Here is a 16,351-nt window from a genome sequence, read left to right on the forward strand (position 1 = left end):
GCGGCGGGGAAGGGGGTGGGGGCCGGACGGCGGGGAAGGGGGCGGCGGGGCCCGGGGCGGCGGGGCCGGGGGCTGCCGGCTGCTCCCAGCGCCCGGCGGCTCCGCAGGAAGCGGCGCAGGCCCGGCCCCGGCGGAGGAGGGGCCGCACCGCCCCCGCCCCGCCACCGGCAGCGCTGCCGCGGCCGCCCCGCACCGGCACCGGCACCGCCCCGCACTCGCAGCCGCACCCGAACCCGCACCCGCGCCGGCACCGCCCCGCACCGGGACACGCACCGACACCGCCCCCGCCCCGCGCACCGACCCGGACCCGCACACCGATTCGCACGGGCACCGGCACCGCTCCGCAGCCGCGCCGGCGCCGCCCCCGACCCGCTCCCGCACCTGCAAACGCCCCCCGGACAGCCCGGTCCCGCTACCGGAGCCGGGCACCTCACCCGGGCACCTGCTGGACATCAGCCCTGCTCGTGCTCTGCTCCTGATCCCGGCCATCCCCTAGTCCTGACCCCCGTGCCCGTCCTCGGAGGGCTCCCGGTCCCCTTTTCAGCCCTGAGCACTGTCCTGGTCCTGCTCCCAGCCCTTGTCCTGTTTATACTGGAGGGATAAACACTGCTCCCATTCCTATTCCGGGTCCTGTGTAACGCAGTCCCAGCCCAGGGCACCCCTAAATTGCTTCAGTCCTGCTCTGGACATTCGTTCTGGATCCAGCCGCAGTCCTGGGGCACCCCCAGCCCTTTTCCCAATCCCACCTCTGGCACTGCACCCCTTCTCCAGGACACTGGGTTGGGCCAAACGCCCCCCAGGGTGCTGAGCAGGGGATTTCGGGGGCAGGTGGAGGGATTGGGGACTATTTGGGGTCTGCTCCCTACTGTGACCCTTTAAGCACTTGGACCAGAGGGGACACCCTACAGACAGCTGCGGGGGGTCAGAGCCCAGCAGGGGCCGGGGGAGAGGGGCCGCATCGTGCCCTCAGCACCGTGGGGCACCCCCAGCTCCATAGGGCACCCCAGCTCCATGGGGCACCCCCAGCTCCAGGGTGACCTCACCGCGGGCTGCCGAGGAGGTGGCTCATGACGTCATGGGGCAGCGGGGCTGGCAGGGGGCTGGGGGATGCGGGGACAGGGGCGGGGGGATGCGACCACCGCCACGGCTGAGCAGAGAATAATGCCGGGGGGGGTTCCCCCCGTGGGAGGGTGGGGAGCAGAGGGGTGGGGGGACCAGGAGCGTGGCGCCGGCGGAGGCCGGGGCGGCCGCAGAGGCCCAGCCTTGCATTGTTCTCGGGCGGCAGCCGGAAAACGCGACGCCCGCCCGGGAGAGACGCAGGCGGAAAAGGAAACGGGGCTGGGGGCCCGTGCCTGGTGCTGTGGGGGCGGGAGCCGGGGTCCCCCCGTGGCCCCCACCTGTTCCCCACCTGCCGCCTTCACCCCTGCCCCACCATATACCCGGGCCCGCTGCCCCACCGGGGGAGCGGAGGTCAGCTGGGAGGGGGAAGAGCAGCCTGGGAAACGGGGGAATTTGGGGAAGATGCCGATTGCCAATGGGGTGCCCCTTTGCGGGCCCCGCCGCGGGATCGGAGGCCGCGGTGATGGGCTGAGCGGTGCGGGAGAAGGGCGAGGAAAGAGGAAGATGAAGATGAGGAAGAAGAAAGGGGCGATGCCGGGCAGGGCAACTACAAGTCCCATGAGGCCGGGCGGTGCGGGGGGGGCCGGGGAAGCACCGGGCGGGAGGTGGCGGCCCGCCCCGCCCCGCGCCCCCCCCGCCCCGCGCCGCCCCGCGCCGCGCCCGCCGCGCCGCTCCAGCATGCACGGAGGATGCTCGCGTCTTGCTCGGGCAGGAAGGGGCCGGAGGGCAGGTACCCGCTGCACTACCTCGTCTGGCACAACCGCGCCCGTGACCTGGACCGGGAGCTCAGCGCCAAGCAGGTGGGGCGGCGCGGGGACACTCCCGGCACGGCACGGCCCGGCCCGGCTCCGCTCGGCTCGAGCTGATGCAATGCTCGGGGCCGGGGTGAGGATGAGGATGGAGATGAGGGGGGTGATAAGGATGGGGTCGCTCTCTGCGCTGGCGGCGCTCTGGGGGTGTGGTGTGTGTTCCCACCTGCACCCCGGGACTGTGCCTGCTGCCGCCGGAGCTGCCGAGGAGCGCTGGGTACCACCCGCGGGTCCCCTGCATCCTCCAGCGCACGCAGCCCCGAGCATCCCTCTGCACGTGTCCCCAGCTCCCTGCTAGGCCTCTGCAGACGCCCGGCCCGCACCCCGTTTCTCAGGGTATTGCCACCCTCCTGGAGGTGCAGCCTTCAGCTCCCCACTCTCAGGCTGAGCCCCTCTGGGCGCGGGGGGACGAGGCCCCTGATGGTGCCGGGGCGCAGCCCCCCACCCTCACAGGGGTTCTTCTCAGGGTGAGGGGACCCACTTTGTCCCTCAGCCCGGGAACCTCCCAGCCGCCCGGTGATGGAGCGGGGTGTGGGTGCTTCCCCGGCGGGTTCCCAGCCTCCCTCTCCCCCGTGGCGTTGCAATTCAGGTAATTAAAACCCAGCCCCGAAGACGCAGGAAACCGCAGGCGCTGGAGGGAGGCTGACGGGGAAGCTGTGCTGAGTATCCCCAGCCTCTCGGCCCGGCTCCTCAAACCCCAAGGCACTGAGGGCCACGCTGGATGGACCCTGGTGATGCATGAAACGGGGGTCATTGTGCCGCGAAGCTCCCACCGGGATGCAGGCGATGGCTCCCGCCACACCCGTCTCCATTGTGGGGTCCAGCCGGAGGCTGCGCCAGCATCGCCCGGGTCTCCCACCCCATGGCCAGTGTTTTTATTTTCGTGCTAATTTGGGGTCAGTTTTCCCAGGAGCCCAGCGCGGCGGAGATCAAAGCTGGGCTCGGCAGCCGGGGGGAGGTGGAGGGGCTGCGGGGGGGGCTCTGCCCCACTTGCCTGCAGAGAGGCTCCAACCCTCCAGCCTGGGAAGTAGAGGGGCTCTGCCTTGGCCCCTGCTGGCATTTGCTGGGTGAGAGCAAAGCCAGCCATGTGTGCACCCCGGGGGTGCACGGGGTGGGGCCCATGGGTGCTGCAGGTCAGACTCTGGAGCAGGTGGGGGCTTGGGGGAAGGAGGTGAGGGCCGGCCCAGGCTCCCTGCTCTGTCCAGGGCATCCAGGGACATGGCTCAGCCCTTATCCCTGCCAGAGCATCCCCCAGGTAAGGGGTTGAGGCTGGTGCTGTGTGCAGTGCACCCCACGGGGTGCCCCCCTGCCCAGGGCTCTGCCCTCCCTCTGCATTGGTGACCCCCACAGGACAGTGGCTCCACGTTCTGCCCCTCCCAAGTGCAGGTGTTTGGGGCTGGGAAGCACTGGGGCAGCTGAGAGCATTGCTCCTCTCCATGTCCTCATGAGGGCTCTGTCTGTCACCCCCAAATTGTCACCATGGGATGCTCCCATCCACACTTGCCTCCACAAGGGAGCAAGTGTCAGTGGGTCTCCTTGACAGGGACATCACGAGGATGTGACAGGCAGTGATATGGAGCCTGTTGTGTCAGGACACCCCTCACCACAGCCTGCCCCCTCAGGCGTGACGGGGACCCAGGGCTGCACAGGGACAGCGCTGCCTGGCACCATCTTCCCGTGCTGGCTCATGTCCCCTGTTGCTACCCAGGAGCAGGAGCTGGGGTTCTCCAACCCAGGGACAACCCCAGTGGAGGGACGTGCTGTGCCACGTGCCTGGCTGGCACAGGAGGAGTGACTGAGCTGCGGTTCTGCACTGCACCGCTGCCACCCCAAAGCCACCCCTGTCCCTGTCCCCATCCCCGGTGGGTGTCACGGCCCCAGGATGGACAGCACCTGGAGGTCTGTGCTGTGGTCCCCAAGCTGAAGCCAACCCAACACCAGGGCTCAGGACTGAGCTCTTGCTGGCAAAATCTGGGTCATGCCATGTCCCCTGGGGTGGCTCCAGCACCGTGTCCCCACACTCGGGACCCTCACCCTGCCCAGCGCTGGGGCAGGGGCTGCAGCTGGGGAGCTGCACTGAGCCTGCAGCCCCTGCCCCCAGCCGGGGGTCGATTGCTTTGATTAGAGTAGTTTCATTAGTGCAATTAAGAAGCAGCAGTCGCCTGGAGAGCATTGGAGCGGCACATTGACTCCCAGGGAACTGAGGGGCTGTGTTTGCTCCCGTGGTGTGGGCAGACTGGGGGGTCCCCCTACCTGGTGAGTCCCTGGGGATGAGGGGTATGGGAATACCCATAGCCTGGGCAGGGATGGGAACATCCCTGGGGCAGCAGGAATTCAGAACATGCCCAGAGGGAGCCAGGGATGTGCTGCAGGTGAGACTCTGGGCACCAGGGAGCCCATGCTCCACCTCTGCCTATGCCAAAACACCTCTGGCTGCCTGGTCCCAGCTGGCACCTTTGAGTGCTGCACCCCAGGTTTGTTCTCCTGAAGGTGGCCTCCCCAAAACCAGTTATGTGGGGACTGCCCCACTGCCTCCTGCCCTGGCAGCATCTGAGTGCCCCTCTCAGGTCACAAGGCTTCTACCCCAGCTGGGCACTCAGGGCACAGAGGGTGCCCCCCTTCCCCGAGCCATGTCCCCAGCTGGCCGTGGGTGTGATGCCGCTTCCAACACGGGGAGCAGGGCCCGGGGGGTGCCCACCCGCCACCGCACCAGGGATTCCTCAGGGCTGGCAGGGTGCCAGCCTCCGGGTTTGGCACAAACAACGGCAGCCCCAGCGACGGCTCCCCAGGGCCCCGGGGATCCTCGGAGCAGGCGCTCCGCTCCCGCAGCCGCCCGCCCCCGGCTCAGGCAGGGGAACACGTGCGCCCGCCGCAGCCCACGGCGCCCGCCGCGCTCCCGGCCCTGGCGGAGGGGGGCTGCCAGCAGCTGCTGCCTGGCAACTGGGCACACACCCCCCACCCCACCCCAAAATGCCAGAGGTGGGGGTTTTTCTGGAGCTTGCAGCTGCATGGAGATGTGCAGAGCTCTGTGTTAGGTGTATCTGTGCCCCCCTTGCTGCCATGCCGTGCCCCTGCTCTGTGCCCGCCTGGTGGGTGCAGCCCAGCTGTGATGAGGTGTGCTGGGTGCTGGCAGCCACCAGTGTGCTCTCACGTGCTCTCCATGGGTCTGGCAGTGGCAGCAGGGAGAGGCTTTCGAGGTGCTTCTCTTGAAGGAGGTCAGGGGTGGGGATGCTCTCCCAGATACTGTCAAATGTTGGCTGCTTTCTGTGTCTGGGAGATGCACGTCTGTGGGAGAGCACTGGAGAGCAAGGTCTGGCCACCCCAATTATGTCAGGGCCTCATTCCTTCCTGGCAGGCCGACATCGAGCAGCTGGACCCCCGAGGACGCACTCCCCTGCACCTGGCCACCACGCTGGGCCACCTCGAGTGTGCCAGGGTGCTGCTGAAGCATGGCGCCGACGTGGGCAAGGAGAACCGCAGTGGATGGACAGGTGAGCAGCTGGCTGCTGCCCTCCAGCCTCCTTCAAGCTGCCCTGAGGCAGACACAGGCATGGAGATGGGCTTGGGCATGAGCATGGACACAAATGTGGACATGGATACAGGCATGAACATGGGCACAGGCATGGTCATGCTCACCCTGGTGCTGCAGCTCCCCAAGGCACTGCCCATGTGCTGCAGCTTTGCAGTGCCATGCATGCCATGCTTTGCCACACCGTGCCATGGCCCTGGACGCTGTCCCTTTGCCCTACAGTCCTGCAGGAGGCTGTGAGCACCCGTGACCTGGAGCTGGTGCAGCTGGTCCTGCGCTACCGTGACTACCAGAGAGCCATCAAGCGCCTGGCCGGGATCCCCGTGCTGCTGGAGAAGCTGCGGAAGGTACCTCCCTCAGCAGGGGCTGCAGGGGCTGTGGCCACGGGCTTCCCCTGACCCCTCTGTGCTCTCCACAGGCCCAGGACTTCTACGTGGAGATGAAGTGGGAGTTCACCAGCTGGGGTGAGCTCGGGGCACAGCGTGGCTGTGGGGGGAGCGGGAATTTCCCAGCAGAGTCCCCCAGCCCCAGCATCCATCCCCATGCCCAGGTTGGGGATCACCTGCCCCCTTGCCCCCTGACACCCCAAGCTTGCAGACCCCCATCCTGCCAAGGCATCACATTCCCCAGGTGCGTCCCCCACCTAGCTCAGAGCTGGCAGCCCCCTCAGGGGTGCAGGTGTCCCCATCCCTGGCTGGGCTATTGGCATTTCTCCCCAGTGCCCCTGGTGTCCAAGATCTGCCCCAGTGACACCTACAAGGTGTGGAAGAGTGGCCAGAACCTGCGGGTGGACACCACACTGCTGGGCTTCGACCACATGACCTGGCAGCGTGGCAACCGCAGCTTTGTCTTTCGGGGACAAGGTGAGGTGACACCGGTGTGTCCCCCTCACTGGGGAGTGGTGCCGGGTGACGTGGTGGGGACCATGGCTGTCCTGACCCCATTCCCTGCAGACAGCAGTGCGGTGGTGATGGAGATTGACCATGACAGGAGGGTGGTCTACTCAGAGACGCTGGCCCTGGCTGGCCATGACCAGGAGGTGCTGCTGGCTGCTGTGCAGCCCACCGAGGAGCAGGTGATGGGGCGGCTGACGGCCCCTGTTGTCACCACCCAGCTCGACACCAAGAACATCGCCTTCGAGAGGTGGGCTGGGGTGGCACCGAGCCCACCCCCGGGGGTGCTGGCACCCCGGGCTGTCCAAGCAAGCTCATGGTGCCCTGTCACCCCAGGAACAAGTCCGGGATCCTGGGCTGGAGGAGCGAGAAGACGGAAATGGTGAATGGGTATGAGGCCAAGGTGAGGGGCAGGGAGTTGAGCTGCCCAGGGGAGTGTGGTTGGCTGCAGCTGTGAGGTGCCCACCTCTGCCATTCCCCCTCCTTGGCAGGTCTATGGCGCTTCCAACGTGGAGCTGATCACCCGGACACGGACCGAGCACCTCTCAGACCAGCACAAGGGCAAGAGCAAAGGTAGAGCCAGCACGGGCTGGGGAGCAGGGCACCCCCAGCTCTGCCCTCACCCCCTCCTCTCCCACAGGCTGTAAGACCCCCCTGCAATCCTTCCTGGGCATCGCCGAGCAGCACGTGGGGCCCAACAATGGGGTGAGTGTCTCAGGGGTGGGAGGGGGTGGCCCTGCAGTCAGACCTCTGCTCTCACCCCACGGGGCTGTCCCCCTGTGCAGACATTGATCACACAGACACTGAGTCACGCCAACCCCACCGCCATCACCCCTGAGGAGTACTTCAACCCCAACTTCGAGCTGGGCAACCGGGACATGGGCCGGCCCATGGAGCTCACCACCAAGACACAGAAGTGAGAGGGGGAGGAGCAGACAGGGACCCCCTGTGTCCCCACCTCCACTGCTGCAGAGCTCGGGGTGGGGACACATGGGGGTCCCCAGCCAGATGCCTGTCCCTGGCAGGTTCAAGGCGAAGCTGTGGCTGTGTGAGGACCACCCGCTGTCCCTCTGCGAGCAGGTTGCCCCCATCATCGACCTCATGGCAATAAGCAACGCGCTCTTCGCCAAACTGCGGGACTTCATCACCCTGCGCCTCCCGCCCGGCTTCCCCGTCAAGATTGGTATGGATTGGCCTCTGCTGCTGACCTGGCTGGCACAGCCAGCTTCCTTCCTCGCCTTTTTTTTTTTCCTTTTCCTGCAGAAATCCCCATCTTCCATATCCTCAACGCCCGAATAACCTTCGGCAACCTCAATGGGTGTGACGAGCCAGTCAGCTCCCTGCGGCACAGCCCCAGCAGTGAGGCACCCTCACCCAGCAGCGACTCCTCCAGCGTCAGCAGCTCCAGCTCCCTCAGTATGTTGGGGCACATGGGAAGGAGTCCCAGTGGGGTCTGAGGGAATGGGTGGAGTAGGAAGGGGTCCCACAGGGTGCTCAGCCAGACCAGCTGTGGTCTCCCTCCCCACAGCCTCGTGCAGAGCGTGTGAGATGGACCCGGCGCTGTTCGAGGTGCCGCGGGGTTACAGTGTGGTGGGCACCCACCAGGACGCCCTGAGGGAGGACGAGGATGACCTGCTGCAGTTTGCCATCCAGCAGAGCCTGCTGGAAGCGGGCAGCGAGTACGACCAGGTGGGCACTGCCACCCCCTCACCTCTTCTTGTCCCCCTGGCTGAGGGACCTCCCTGCCCACCCCATCCTGATACCACCTAGGATCCTCAGCCCACCTCTCCCCATCCATGCATCCCATGGTGGCGGGTCACAGTTCATGCTGAGGGGGCTGTTTCTTGGGGTGCCACCCTCCAAGCACCCCTCTGTCACCTGCCACAGGTGACCATTTGGGAAGCACTGACCAACAGCAAGCCGGGCACCCACCCCTTGTCGCACGAGGGCCGCCGAGGAGACAGGTTGGTAAGGTCCGGCCAGCCCCCCTGGGGGGGAGTGGGTGTGGGAGCCGGACCCGCGGGGACCCCACTGAGCCCCCGGTGCCCCCAGGACTCCCCAGCACACGGCATCCCCGCGTCCCCCGGTGGCCCCGGCGCCGGGGGGTGGCCGAGGGCCCGGCGCCCTGTTCCCCAGCTACGCCGAGCAGCTGCGCCTGGCCATGGCGCTGTCGGCGCGGGAGCAGGAGGAAGCGGAGCGCCGGACGCGCCAGGAGGAGGAGGATCTGCAGCGGATCCTGCAGCTCTCGCTGACGGAGAAGTGACCCCGCGCCCCCACTGAGCCCCCCTGCCCGCCCCAGAGGGGATGGGGACACGGCCAGGGCCGTGTCTGGGGGCACAGAGGGGGAGCGGCGTGGGGGGAGCCAGTCCAAGAACTGCAAATGGAGAACGGGGGAGCAGGATTTGGCCCTGGGAGAACGTCCCCAGAGCTGGGGCAGTATTGGGGTGAGGTGGGGGCACCCCACAGCAGCACAGGGTGGGGGTGGGTGTTAACCCTGCACCTGGGTTAAGGGAGGGCACCTCCACAGACTGTACCCCTTCTCCAGCCGCCCTATGGGGTGCTGCTCAGCCCCCACCCCAGGAAGGCGGTGGGGGGCACATCCTGCCCCGGATGGGTGGGCTGCCAGTTGTGTGGGGTCCCGGGGTGCCCCCAGAGCCAGGGGCCTCTGCCCAGCTCCCTTTTACCCCCTGCCCAGGCGCTACCAAGTGCACTTACCCGGGAGCTGCTCTGCCTGCCAACACGGGTGGGGGCTCAGCCCTGTTGTACCCCACAGCCAGCGCGGGGCTGCACAGCCGCCCCCCATAGCACGGGGACTGCTGGGGCAGCTGAAGGGGTGCCTGTGAAGGGTGGCCCGGTCTCACCCCCCCTTACCCCTGCTCGCACCCCTCCACCCTGCTCGGATGCCCCCCCTTGGCAGCGCTGCACCCCCTCGTCCCGGGCACTGACCCCGAGAGAACCCTTATGTCAAATGGTGCTAACCCCGGCCCCCTGCCCCGGCTGCTCCCTCTTTGCACACGGGGGGCTGGGGGCTGCGGGGTGAGGGGGGGGCTGGGCTCGCTCTCCTGGGACTTTTCATAGCTGGTGCCCCTCCCTCCACCCACCCGTGCACCCCACAGCAACATCTGGGCCAGGGCCGGGGGAGCCCGAGCAGCTCCGACTGCGGCCAACACCAATAAATGCTCTTTAATGTTTGTCTCTCTCGGCCTCCCTCTGCCTGAGCCGGGGGGTCGCAGGCAGCAGGGTGCAGGCAGCACCCCCGGCACGGTGGTCCCTCGTCCCCGGTACCTGCCACGCAGCCAAGGGTGGCTGAGCCCTTTATTAACGGGGTCCAGGAGCTAAGAGCCGGTTGGAGCACCCGCCGAGGGGTCGATGGGGCAGGGGGAGGTGAGGGGGTGATGGGGTGGGGGTGTAGCACCGTACACAAGCACATCCCGGCCGGGGGGGCCGGCAGCCCCCTGTCCTGGGCAGGTCCCCGCGGAGGGATGCTCGGCAGCCCCGGGCTGCGGGCACTGAAGCGGGACCCGCTCCGGCGCTGCGGGCGCAGGATGCGACTGATGCCAGTGGAGGCGGGGTCTGGGTCCGAGCCCTCCCTGCCCCTTCGGCTCCTGGGGAAAGAACACGGCTCCGGGCTCCTGCCCAAGGTGGGGACTCTGCTTTAATCCCCGGGAGGCCGGGGCAGTCCTGGCCCTGCCCGTGGTCGTGGCCGTGGCCACCGCGCTAGTCCGTGCCGTTGGTGAACTGGCCGAGTTTGTTCTCCAGGTCGGAGATGCGCTTCTCCTGCGCTTGGACCGTCTCCTTCAGGGCACGGATCTCCTCCAGCACCTCCTCCAAGGCTGGCTGCTGCAGGGAGAAGGGAGACAGGGTCACCGACGAGTCTGGCCCCTCCCACCCCAGGGCAGGGGGACAGCCCTGTTGTCACATCCCTGTCCCCCGGACACTCACAGAGAAGTCGGAGTCGCAGGTGGAGTGGCTGCGTCGGGGGCCTGGCGGGGGTTTGCTGTCCAGGATGTTCTTCTTGACCACCTTCAGCTCCCGGTTCTTGATGGGGACGTACCCATCCCGCAGCGAGATGAGGATGGGCTCTGCGTCCTTCCCCGACAGCCACTCGTCTGCCTCCAGGGCCGGCTCGGGGCCTGGCGTGTCAGGGTAAAGGTCATCCTGGAAGAGGTCTGACTGCGGGAGGGCGAGAGACCATGGTGAGATGTGGGGTGTGCCCCCGCCGGGCCCCCACCTCCCCTGGGAGCCCCCCGGGCTCACCTTGCGTGGCACCGTCATGACAATGGGCTCGCACTTGCGCTCGTGCAGCTTGAAGAACCTGCGTGGGGCACAGGCAGTCAGGGCCCAGCTGAGCCCCCGGACCCCCCTGGCTCCCCCCAGCCCCCTCAGCTCTCACCTGGCGATCTCACACTTGCTGACATCCAGCCCACGCTTGGGCATGAAGCCCATGCCCCGCTGGGGCTCCTTGCTGCTGTAGGTGTTCAGGTAGTGCACGTAGGGTGCCTCGTCCGTGATCTCGAAGTACCGGATGCTGCTGTCACCCTGCGGGGGTGGGGACAGGTGACAGCCAGCCCTGGCACCCTTAGGGACAGGCTGGCACGGGGGGTGCACCCTGGGGAAGGGGGGTTACCTTCCCACAGAGGTAGACGATGCTGGAATCGGCGTCGTAGAAGGGCAGCAGGACCCCATTGCTCGTGTCCATCTCTTGCAGGGCGATGGGCTCCTCAAAGTTCTTCTGTGGGGCCGGAGCAGTGGTGGAGGGGTGTGAGCAGTGACCCCAAAACCCCCACCCTGGTTAGTCACACACATTAGCCACGGCACACTGGGGGACAGGGCTTGTCCCCTCTGGGGTACACAACCCCCCAGGCAGGCAGTTGGCATGCCCCCCCCACTCCCGCCCCACTCCTGTTTACCTGCAGGGCTGGGTACCCCCAGCCTGGCTGTACCCCCCTTCCCCAACACTCCCAGCCTCCTCCCCACTCCAGCACAGCACGGCACACTCGGGAACTTGGCATTTTTGAGAGGGGGATGCAGCAGACCCCCATCCTGGGGCAGGGGGGGTTGGAGGGGTCTGGGGGGGGCCAAGTTCCCAGGGCAGCACTCCATGCGGCCTCGTTACCGGGTCCCACAAGCCCAGCTCCCGCTGGCTCATTCTGGTAAAGCCCGTGGTAAAGATGTGTCCTTCCCGTGTGAAGATGGCCCGCACGGGCCTCAGCCCTTCGTGGGGGGCAAACCTCTCCTGGAGAGAGGGGGAGACAGTCAGCACGGGGCATGGGAAGGAGGGAAAACGGAGGGGGTCCGGATCTGTCCCCCAAACAGCCGTTGAGTCCTATTCCATGGTGCTCCCTGAGCGCACGCGTTGCCAGAGGGCATCCCTGGCACCTAGAGCGTTCCCGGCTGGGCTGAGATCTGTGGGATTGGTGCTGGCACACCCGCTTGGAGTGTCCCTCCAGTGTCACCACGGCCAGGCTGGAGCCACCATCTCGTACCAGGTCCCAGAGGCCCAGCTGCCGCTCGCTCATCCTGCTGAAGCCCGTGGTGAAGATCTTGCCATCGGCCACGAAGATGGCGCGGATGGGGCGGGTGCCGTCGTGCGGTTTGGTTTTCTCCTGCGCCGGCGTTAGCGGGTTAAATCAAACACAGAGACGCGCGGTGTGGGGTTAGTAGGGTCAGGCAGGCACCGGGGGGGACCTCGCGGTGGGATGACGGGGGACACAGAGGGACACTCACCGCTATGATCTGCTGCTTGCGGGGGTCGATGACGCGGACCTTCTTGTCCTTGCAGGTGGTGACGAGGAGGCTGCCGTTGCGGTTCCAGCCCACGTTGTAGATGAGGTCAGTGTGCATGTCATCCAGAGCCAGCAGCATCTCCCCGGTCCCCACATTCCAGAGGATCACCAGGTTGTCACAGCCTGCAGAGGGCCGAGGGGGGTAGATGCTGTCACCCCATGGATCTCCCGTGACCCCGGGGAGGGTGACCCGGGACCCCCTTACCTGCACTGAGCAGGACGTTGCGGGCGGTGGGGTGCCAGGAGATGATGCTCACCCGCTTGGAGTGTCCCTCCAGAGTCACCACGGGCTCCGTGATGTTGCGCACGGGGACATAATCGGGGATCTGCCACACCTGGGGGGGAAGGAGAGCGGGGCGTTGGGGATCACCCCGTGTGTGAGCACTAAGCGGATGAGGGCCCCGGAGCCAATTAACCTCATCATTAATCCCGGCTCAGCCCGTGGGGAGGGTGGTGAGGGAACACCAGAAGCGCCTCTATCCTGGGGTGCATCCCCAGCACTTGGGGTGCTGATGGGCACAGGGAGGGGGGACACGGCCGGGGTGCAGCCCCCAGCCCCCCCCAGCTATTCCTGCATGCTGAGTCGCCAGGGAGGGTATATTTAGCACAAACTGCTGCATCATGGAGCGAGCAGCCGCCGCCAGCGCGAACGCATGGCACCGGGGCTAAAAATAGGCCAGTGACACTTCACAGGCGGCGAGGGAGGGGGGAGATGCTCTGCATCGCTCCCCCAGCACCCGCCACCCCCCTCCTGCACAGGGCCCGGCCCCTCACCATGACGGTGGTGTCCTCCGAGGCGCTGGCGATGACGTTGTCGTTGTGGGGACACCAGTCGATGTCCAGCACGGGCGCCGTGTGTCCTGTCACCAGCGGGTGGTTCTTGTCCACCCGTCCTGTCTGTAACAGTGAGGGGCCAGGGTGAGACCCCCTAGGAGACACCCTGCCAAGTAGCCCCCAAAGCCCAGCCTGGCCACCACTGTGTGGGGCTGGGCACAAATGGGGACATGCAGGGGATTCCGGTGGTGGCCAGAGATTTGCACCTGCCGTGAAGGGGGAACCTGAGGCACGTGGAGCAAAAGGGGCTCACCTGGCACAAGGCCTCATAGGAACACCGACGGGAATGATGTGACCCGTGAGAGGTTGTTTTGTGTCTGCTCTGATGGCAAGGAGGGGTTGGGGACCCTCTCCCAGTCTCTCTGCCAGGGCTGGCAGGGCAGACCCCCATTCCACTGGCTGCTCCTCCCTGGGCATGCTGTGTCCCCCAGGGAATTGGGGCTGGGGAGAAGGCAGCTGGGGGTTTCCCAGATCACCTCGGTTGCCCCAGGGATGTCACCCTTGGCAGGTGCCAGTGATCACCCAGGTTGTTGCTGCCCCAAGCCCCCACATGAAGAGGGGGTGTTGGGGCAAAGCTGGGGGGCTCTGGGGCCACAGCAGCTCCCCAAAAGCAAACCCTATCAGCACGTTCCCCCCCAACACATCTCAGCGGCGTGGCCAAACCCCAGCATCCTCCCCACTCACCTTGGCAAGGGGCAGGACAATGAAGGCCCCGCCACCCCCAGACTCCACAATGATGGCCAGAAACTTGGGGTTGACGGCGCAGAAGGAGCTGTCACATGTCACTTTGGAGACACGGATGTCCTCGTACATCTGGTCCGCCTTCACCGGCTGCCCGAACACGTGCCGGAACTTGCTCTGGCGCACCACGCGGCGGCTCATGGCTGGGGGGACAGGGTCAGGCCACCACCTCCCAACCCCGGCACAGCTGGGGGGGCTTTCAGTCCCCTCAGGCCTCAAGCTCTGAGAGATGACTCCCACTCTGGGCACAGCGGGAAACCTGGGAACACTGAGCTAGTGGGGGATGAGGATGTGAGATTGTGTCTGATGTGGCCCTGACCCCACGTCAAGGAGCAGGGGCAGCCCTGGTGCTGGGATGTGGGGCTGCTGCAGGTGCTGGGGACTGTCAGCTGGTGGCCAGAGCCACCTGACACTGAGCAGGGACTGGGCAGGGCTATGCCATAATACACAGCTGTGTATGCCCTGTGGCTGTGCCATATCCCACAGTTATGCCATATCCCACAGCTGTGCCACGTCCCACTGCTGTGCTATGCCCCGTGGCTGGCACTGGGGTCGGCACATGATCTGCTGCAGCAGAGTAGCAGGGTGAAGGGAACTCTGGGGTGGACATAAAGGTGCTGTGCACCAAGTCACAGCTTGTCCCCTTGTATCTCATCCTGCATCAGCAGCCTGAGGCTGCCTGGCTTGACCCAGCACCCGGCAGAAGGACTGTGCCTCCAGAGCTGCCTGCTGGTGGCTCACGCCTCCCTCCACGGATCCCTGTCCCGTGCCACGGATCCCTGCCACCCACTCTGCACTCCCACTGGGTAAGGGTTGGATCTGGCACAGACACAAAGGCCCATGGGCACACTGGGGGTGAAGGAGCAGCCTCCGTGGCCCCAGTGGGGTCTCCAGCCCTCAGCCACAGCTGGGCACAATGCCCACAGTCACCCATCTCTCCCTCCAGCCTGTGCTGCTCCTGGGACCTGCCCCAGGGGGAGACTCAGACACTCAGGACAACAAAACCTTTGGAGCTGGGACTCTGCAGCACCCATGAGCCACTGGCTACCCCGGGGAATCCCCTGTGCTCTTCTGGGTACACAGCCATTATCAGAAACAGCCACATCGAACCAGCAAACCATGGCCAGGCACCCCTGTCCCCAGCCCACAGAGCCGGTGTGGGCAGAGGCAGGAGCAGATCTGCTCCTCCACGTTCAGGCCGGTGGGTTTTGTATAGGGCACATGAATCGCCCTGCCAAACCACTTCTGCCCAGCCCCTGAGCGTCCCCGGGGTCCTCACGGCACTTCAGCATCATCTCTGGCTTGGCTGAACGGGCTGGAGCTGGGCGCTAAGGGGCCCAGAGCCCGCCTGCCAAGCAGGGCTGGACAACGGTGTCACCCCCTCGGTGCGAGCATGGTCCCCAGCCCCGGGGAGGAGCGAGCAGGCTCCGTGGGGACGCTCCCCCAGCACCTCAACCATTGGCAGCGGGAGCGGAGTCTGGGGTGTCAGCACGCAGGGAAGGAAGGGACGGCCTGGGCAGGGTGCAGACAGGGGCAAGGTGCAGGTGGGGGGCAGATGAGGTGCAGGCAGAGTTGAGCAGGGTGCAGGCAACGTGTAGGGTGCAGGAGGGGTTGGTAGGAGCAGGTGGGGTGCTGGCAAGGTGCAGGCGGGGCTGAATAAGGTGCAGTGTGGGGTGCAGGCGTGAGAGCTGGGTGGGGTGCAGGCAGGGCGCAAGTGGGGTCCAAAGGGGTGCTGGCAAAGAGAGGTGAGGTGCAGGCGGGATACGGGCAGGGTGCAGGCAGGATACGGGCAGGACAGCCCCGCTCCCCGCTTCCCCGGCCGTGCCATTACGTTGCCACAATTGAATCCGCAGCGACTGCTCGGGAACGACCAGAGGTCACTGTCCAAATATAGCCATCTCCGCCGGCGGGCGGCGAGGGCCCGGGGCCCGGGGGGCTCAGTCCCGCTCCCCGCGTCCCCCCGTCCCTTCCCACCGCGCTCCCGCCGCCCCCGCCCCGCGCCCGGCTCCCACCTGCGCTCGGCGGCTCCTCCGCGCCCGGGCGCGCCCGGCTCCGCGCTGCGCCCCGCTCGGCTCCGCTCCGCCCGCTCCGGCCGCGCTCAGCCCCGCTCCGCTCCCCCCGGCCCGGCCCGGCCCCGCTCGGCTCCGCTCCGCCCGGCCCCGCTGGGCTCGGCTGGGCTCGGCTCGGCCCCGCGCGGTGCCGCTGCCGCAGAGAACAGCTGAGCCGAGCCGGGCGCCGGGGCCGGCACAGCCCCCCCGCGGCGGGCACCGGAGGGAGGGGACGGGGGGCCCGGCCCGGCCCCGCCTGCCCCCGCACCCTGCCCGGCCCCCCGCTCTGCCCGCAGCCCCGGGGCAGCCCCGGCACGGACGGCCCCCGCTCCCACCCCAAAAGCGGGGGGGTCCCGAGGGTGCCCGCAGCCCCCCGGCGAGGTGCGCGGGAGCCCCTGGGGCTGGGAGATGGGGGACAGGAAAAGCCCCCTGAGCCTTTCTGAAGTACTGAGAGAAACCCAGGGGCCGGGCATCACTCCGGGGGTCACTTGTGCATAGGGCTGTGACCCTGCGATGTGTCCCCCCACAGCTCGGGGCCAGCCCGGCCCCACAGGGATCATGGCCATGGGCTGCCCCTGAGGCTCCCAACACT

At 67.0% G+C, this 16,351-nt stretch overlaps 2 protein-coding genes across 5 annotated transcripts; one reads left to right on the top strand and one right to left on the bottom strand.

Annotated features, from left to right (window-relative positions):
• The first annotated feature begins 1,532 nt into the window (after positions 1 to 1,532).
• On the top strand, positions 1,533 to 9,541 carry ANKRD13B (ankyrin repeat domain 13B). The gene is given in 16 exon segments (XM_066333404.1): positions 1,533 to 1,702; positions 1,705 to 1,919; positions 5,284 to 5,419; positions 5,680 to 5,804; positions 5,876 to 5,921; positions 6,177 to 6,320; positions 6,411 to 6,600; positions 6,687 to 6,753; positions 6,842 to 6,923; positions 6,991 to 7,055; positions 7,136 to 7,266; positions 7,376 to 7,533; positions 7,614 to 7,766; positions 7,879 to 8,039; positions 8,238 to 8,314; positions 8,403 to 9,541. Coding segments are annotated over 16 exon segments (2,040 nt in total). The 5' UTR covers positions 1,533 to 1,623; the 3' UTR covers positions 8,614 to 9,541.
• A 446-nt stretch (positions 9,542 to 9,987) lies between these two features.
• Positions 9,988 to 15,881, bottom strand: CORO6 (coronin 6). 4 transcript variants are annotated; one of them, XM_066333409.1, is made up of 12 exons: positions 15,724 to 15,881; positions 13,655 to 13,854; positions 12,911 to 13,033; positions 12,342 to 12,471; positions 12,078 to 12,259; positions 11,837 to 11,956; positions 11,467 to 11,586; positions 10,978 to 11,082; positions 10,744 to 10,889; positions 10,608 to 10,665; positions 10,293 to 10,523; positions 9,988 to 10,190 (listed from the first exon to the last, which is right to left on the bottom strand). In XM_066333409.1, the coding sequence occupies exons 2-12, from the start codon at positions 13,850 to 13,852 to the stop codon at positions 10,068 to 10,070; spliced, it is 1,536 nt and encodes a 511-aa protein (XP_066189506.1). In that variant the 5' UTR covers positions 13,853 to 13,854; positions 15,724 to 15,881; the 3' UTR covers positions 9,988 to 10,067. The 4 variants fall into 4 exon arrangements, with proteins under 4 accessions (XP_066189506.1, XP_066189504.1, XP_066189505.1 ...); XM_066333407.1 differs by lacking the exon at positions 11,837 to 11,956 and having other exon boundaries at positions 15,724 to 15,876; XM_066333408.1 differs by lacking the exon at positions 11,467 to 11,586 and having other exon boundaries at positions 9,988 to 10,187; positions 15,724 to 15,876.
• Positions 15,882 to 16,351: the final 470 nt, after the last annotated feature.

Source organism: Sylvia atricapilla, chromosome 20 (genome assembly GCF_009819655.1).
Source record: "Sylvia atricapilla isolate bSylAtr1 chromosome 20, bSylAtr1.pri, whole genome shotgun sequence".
NCBI lineage: Eukaryota > Metazoa > Chordata > Aves > Passeriformes > Sylviidae > Sylvia > Sylvia atricapilla.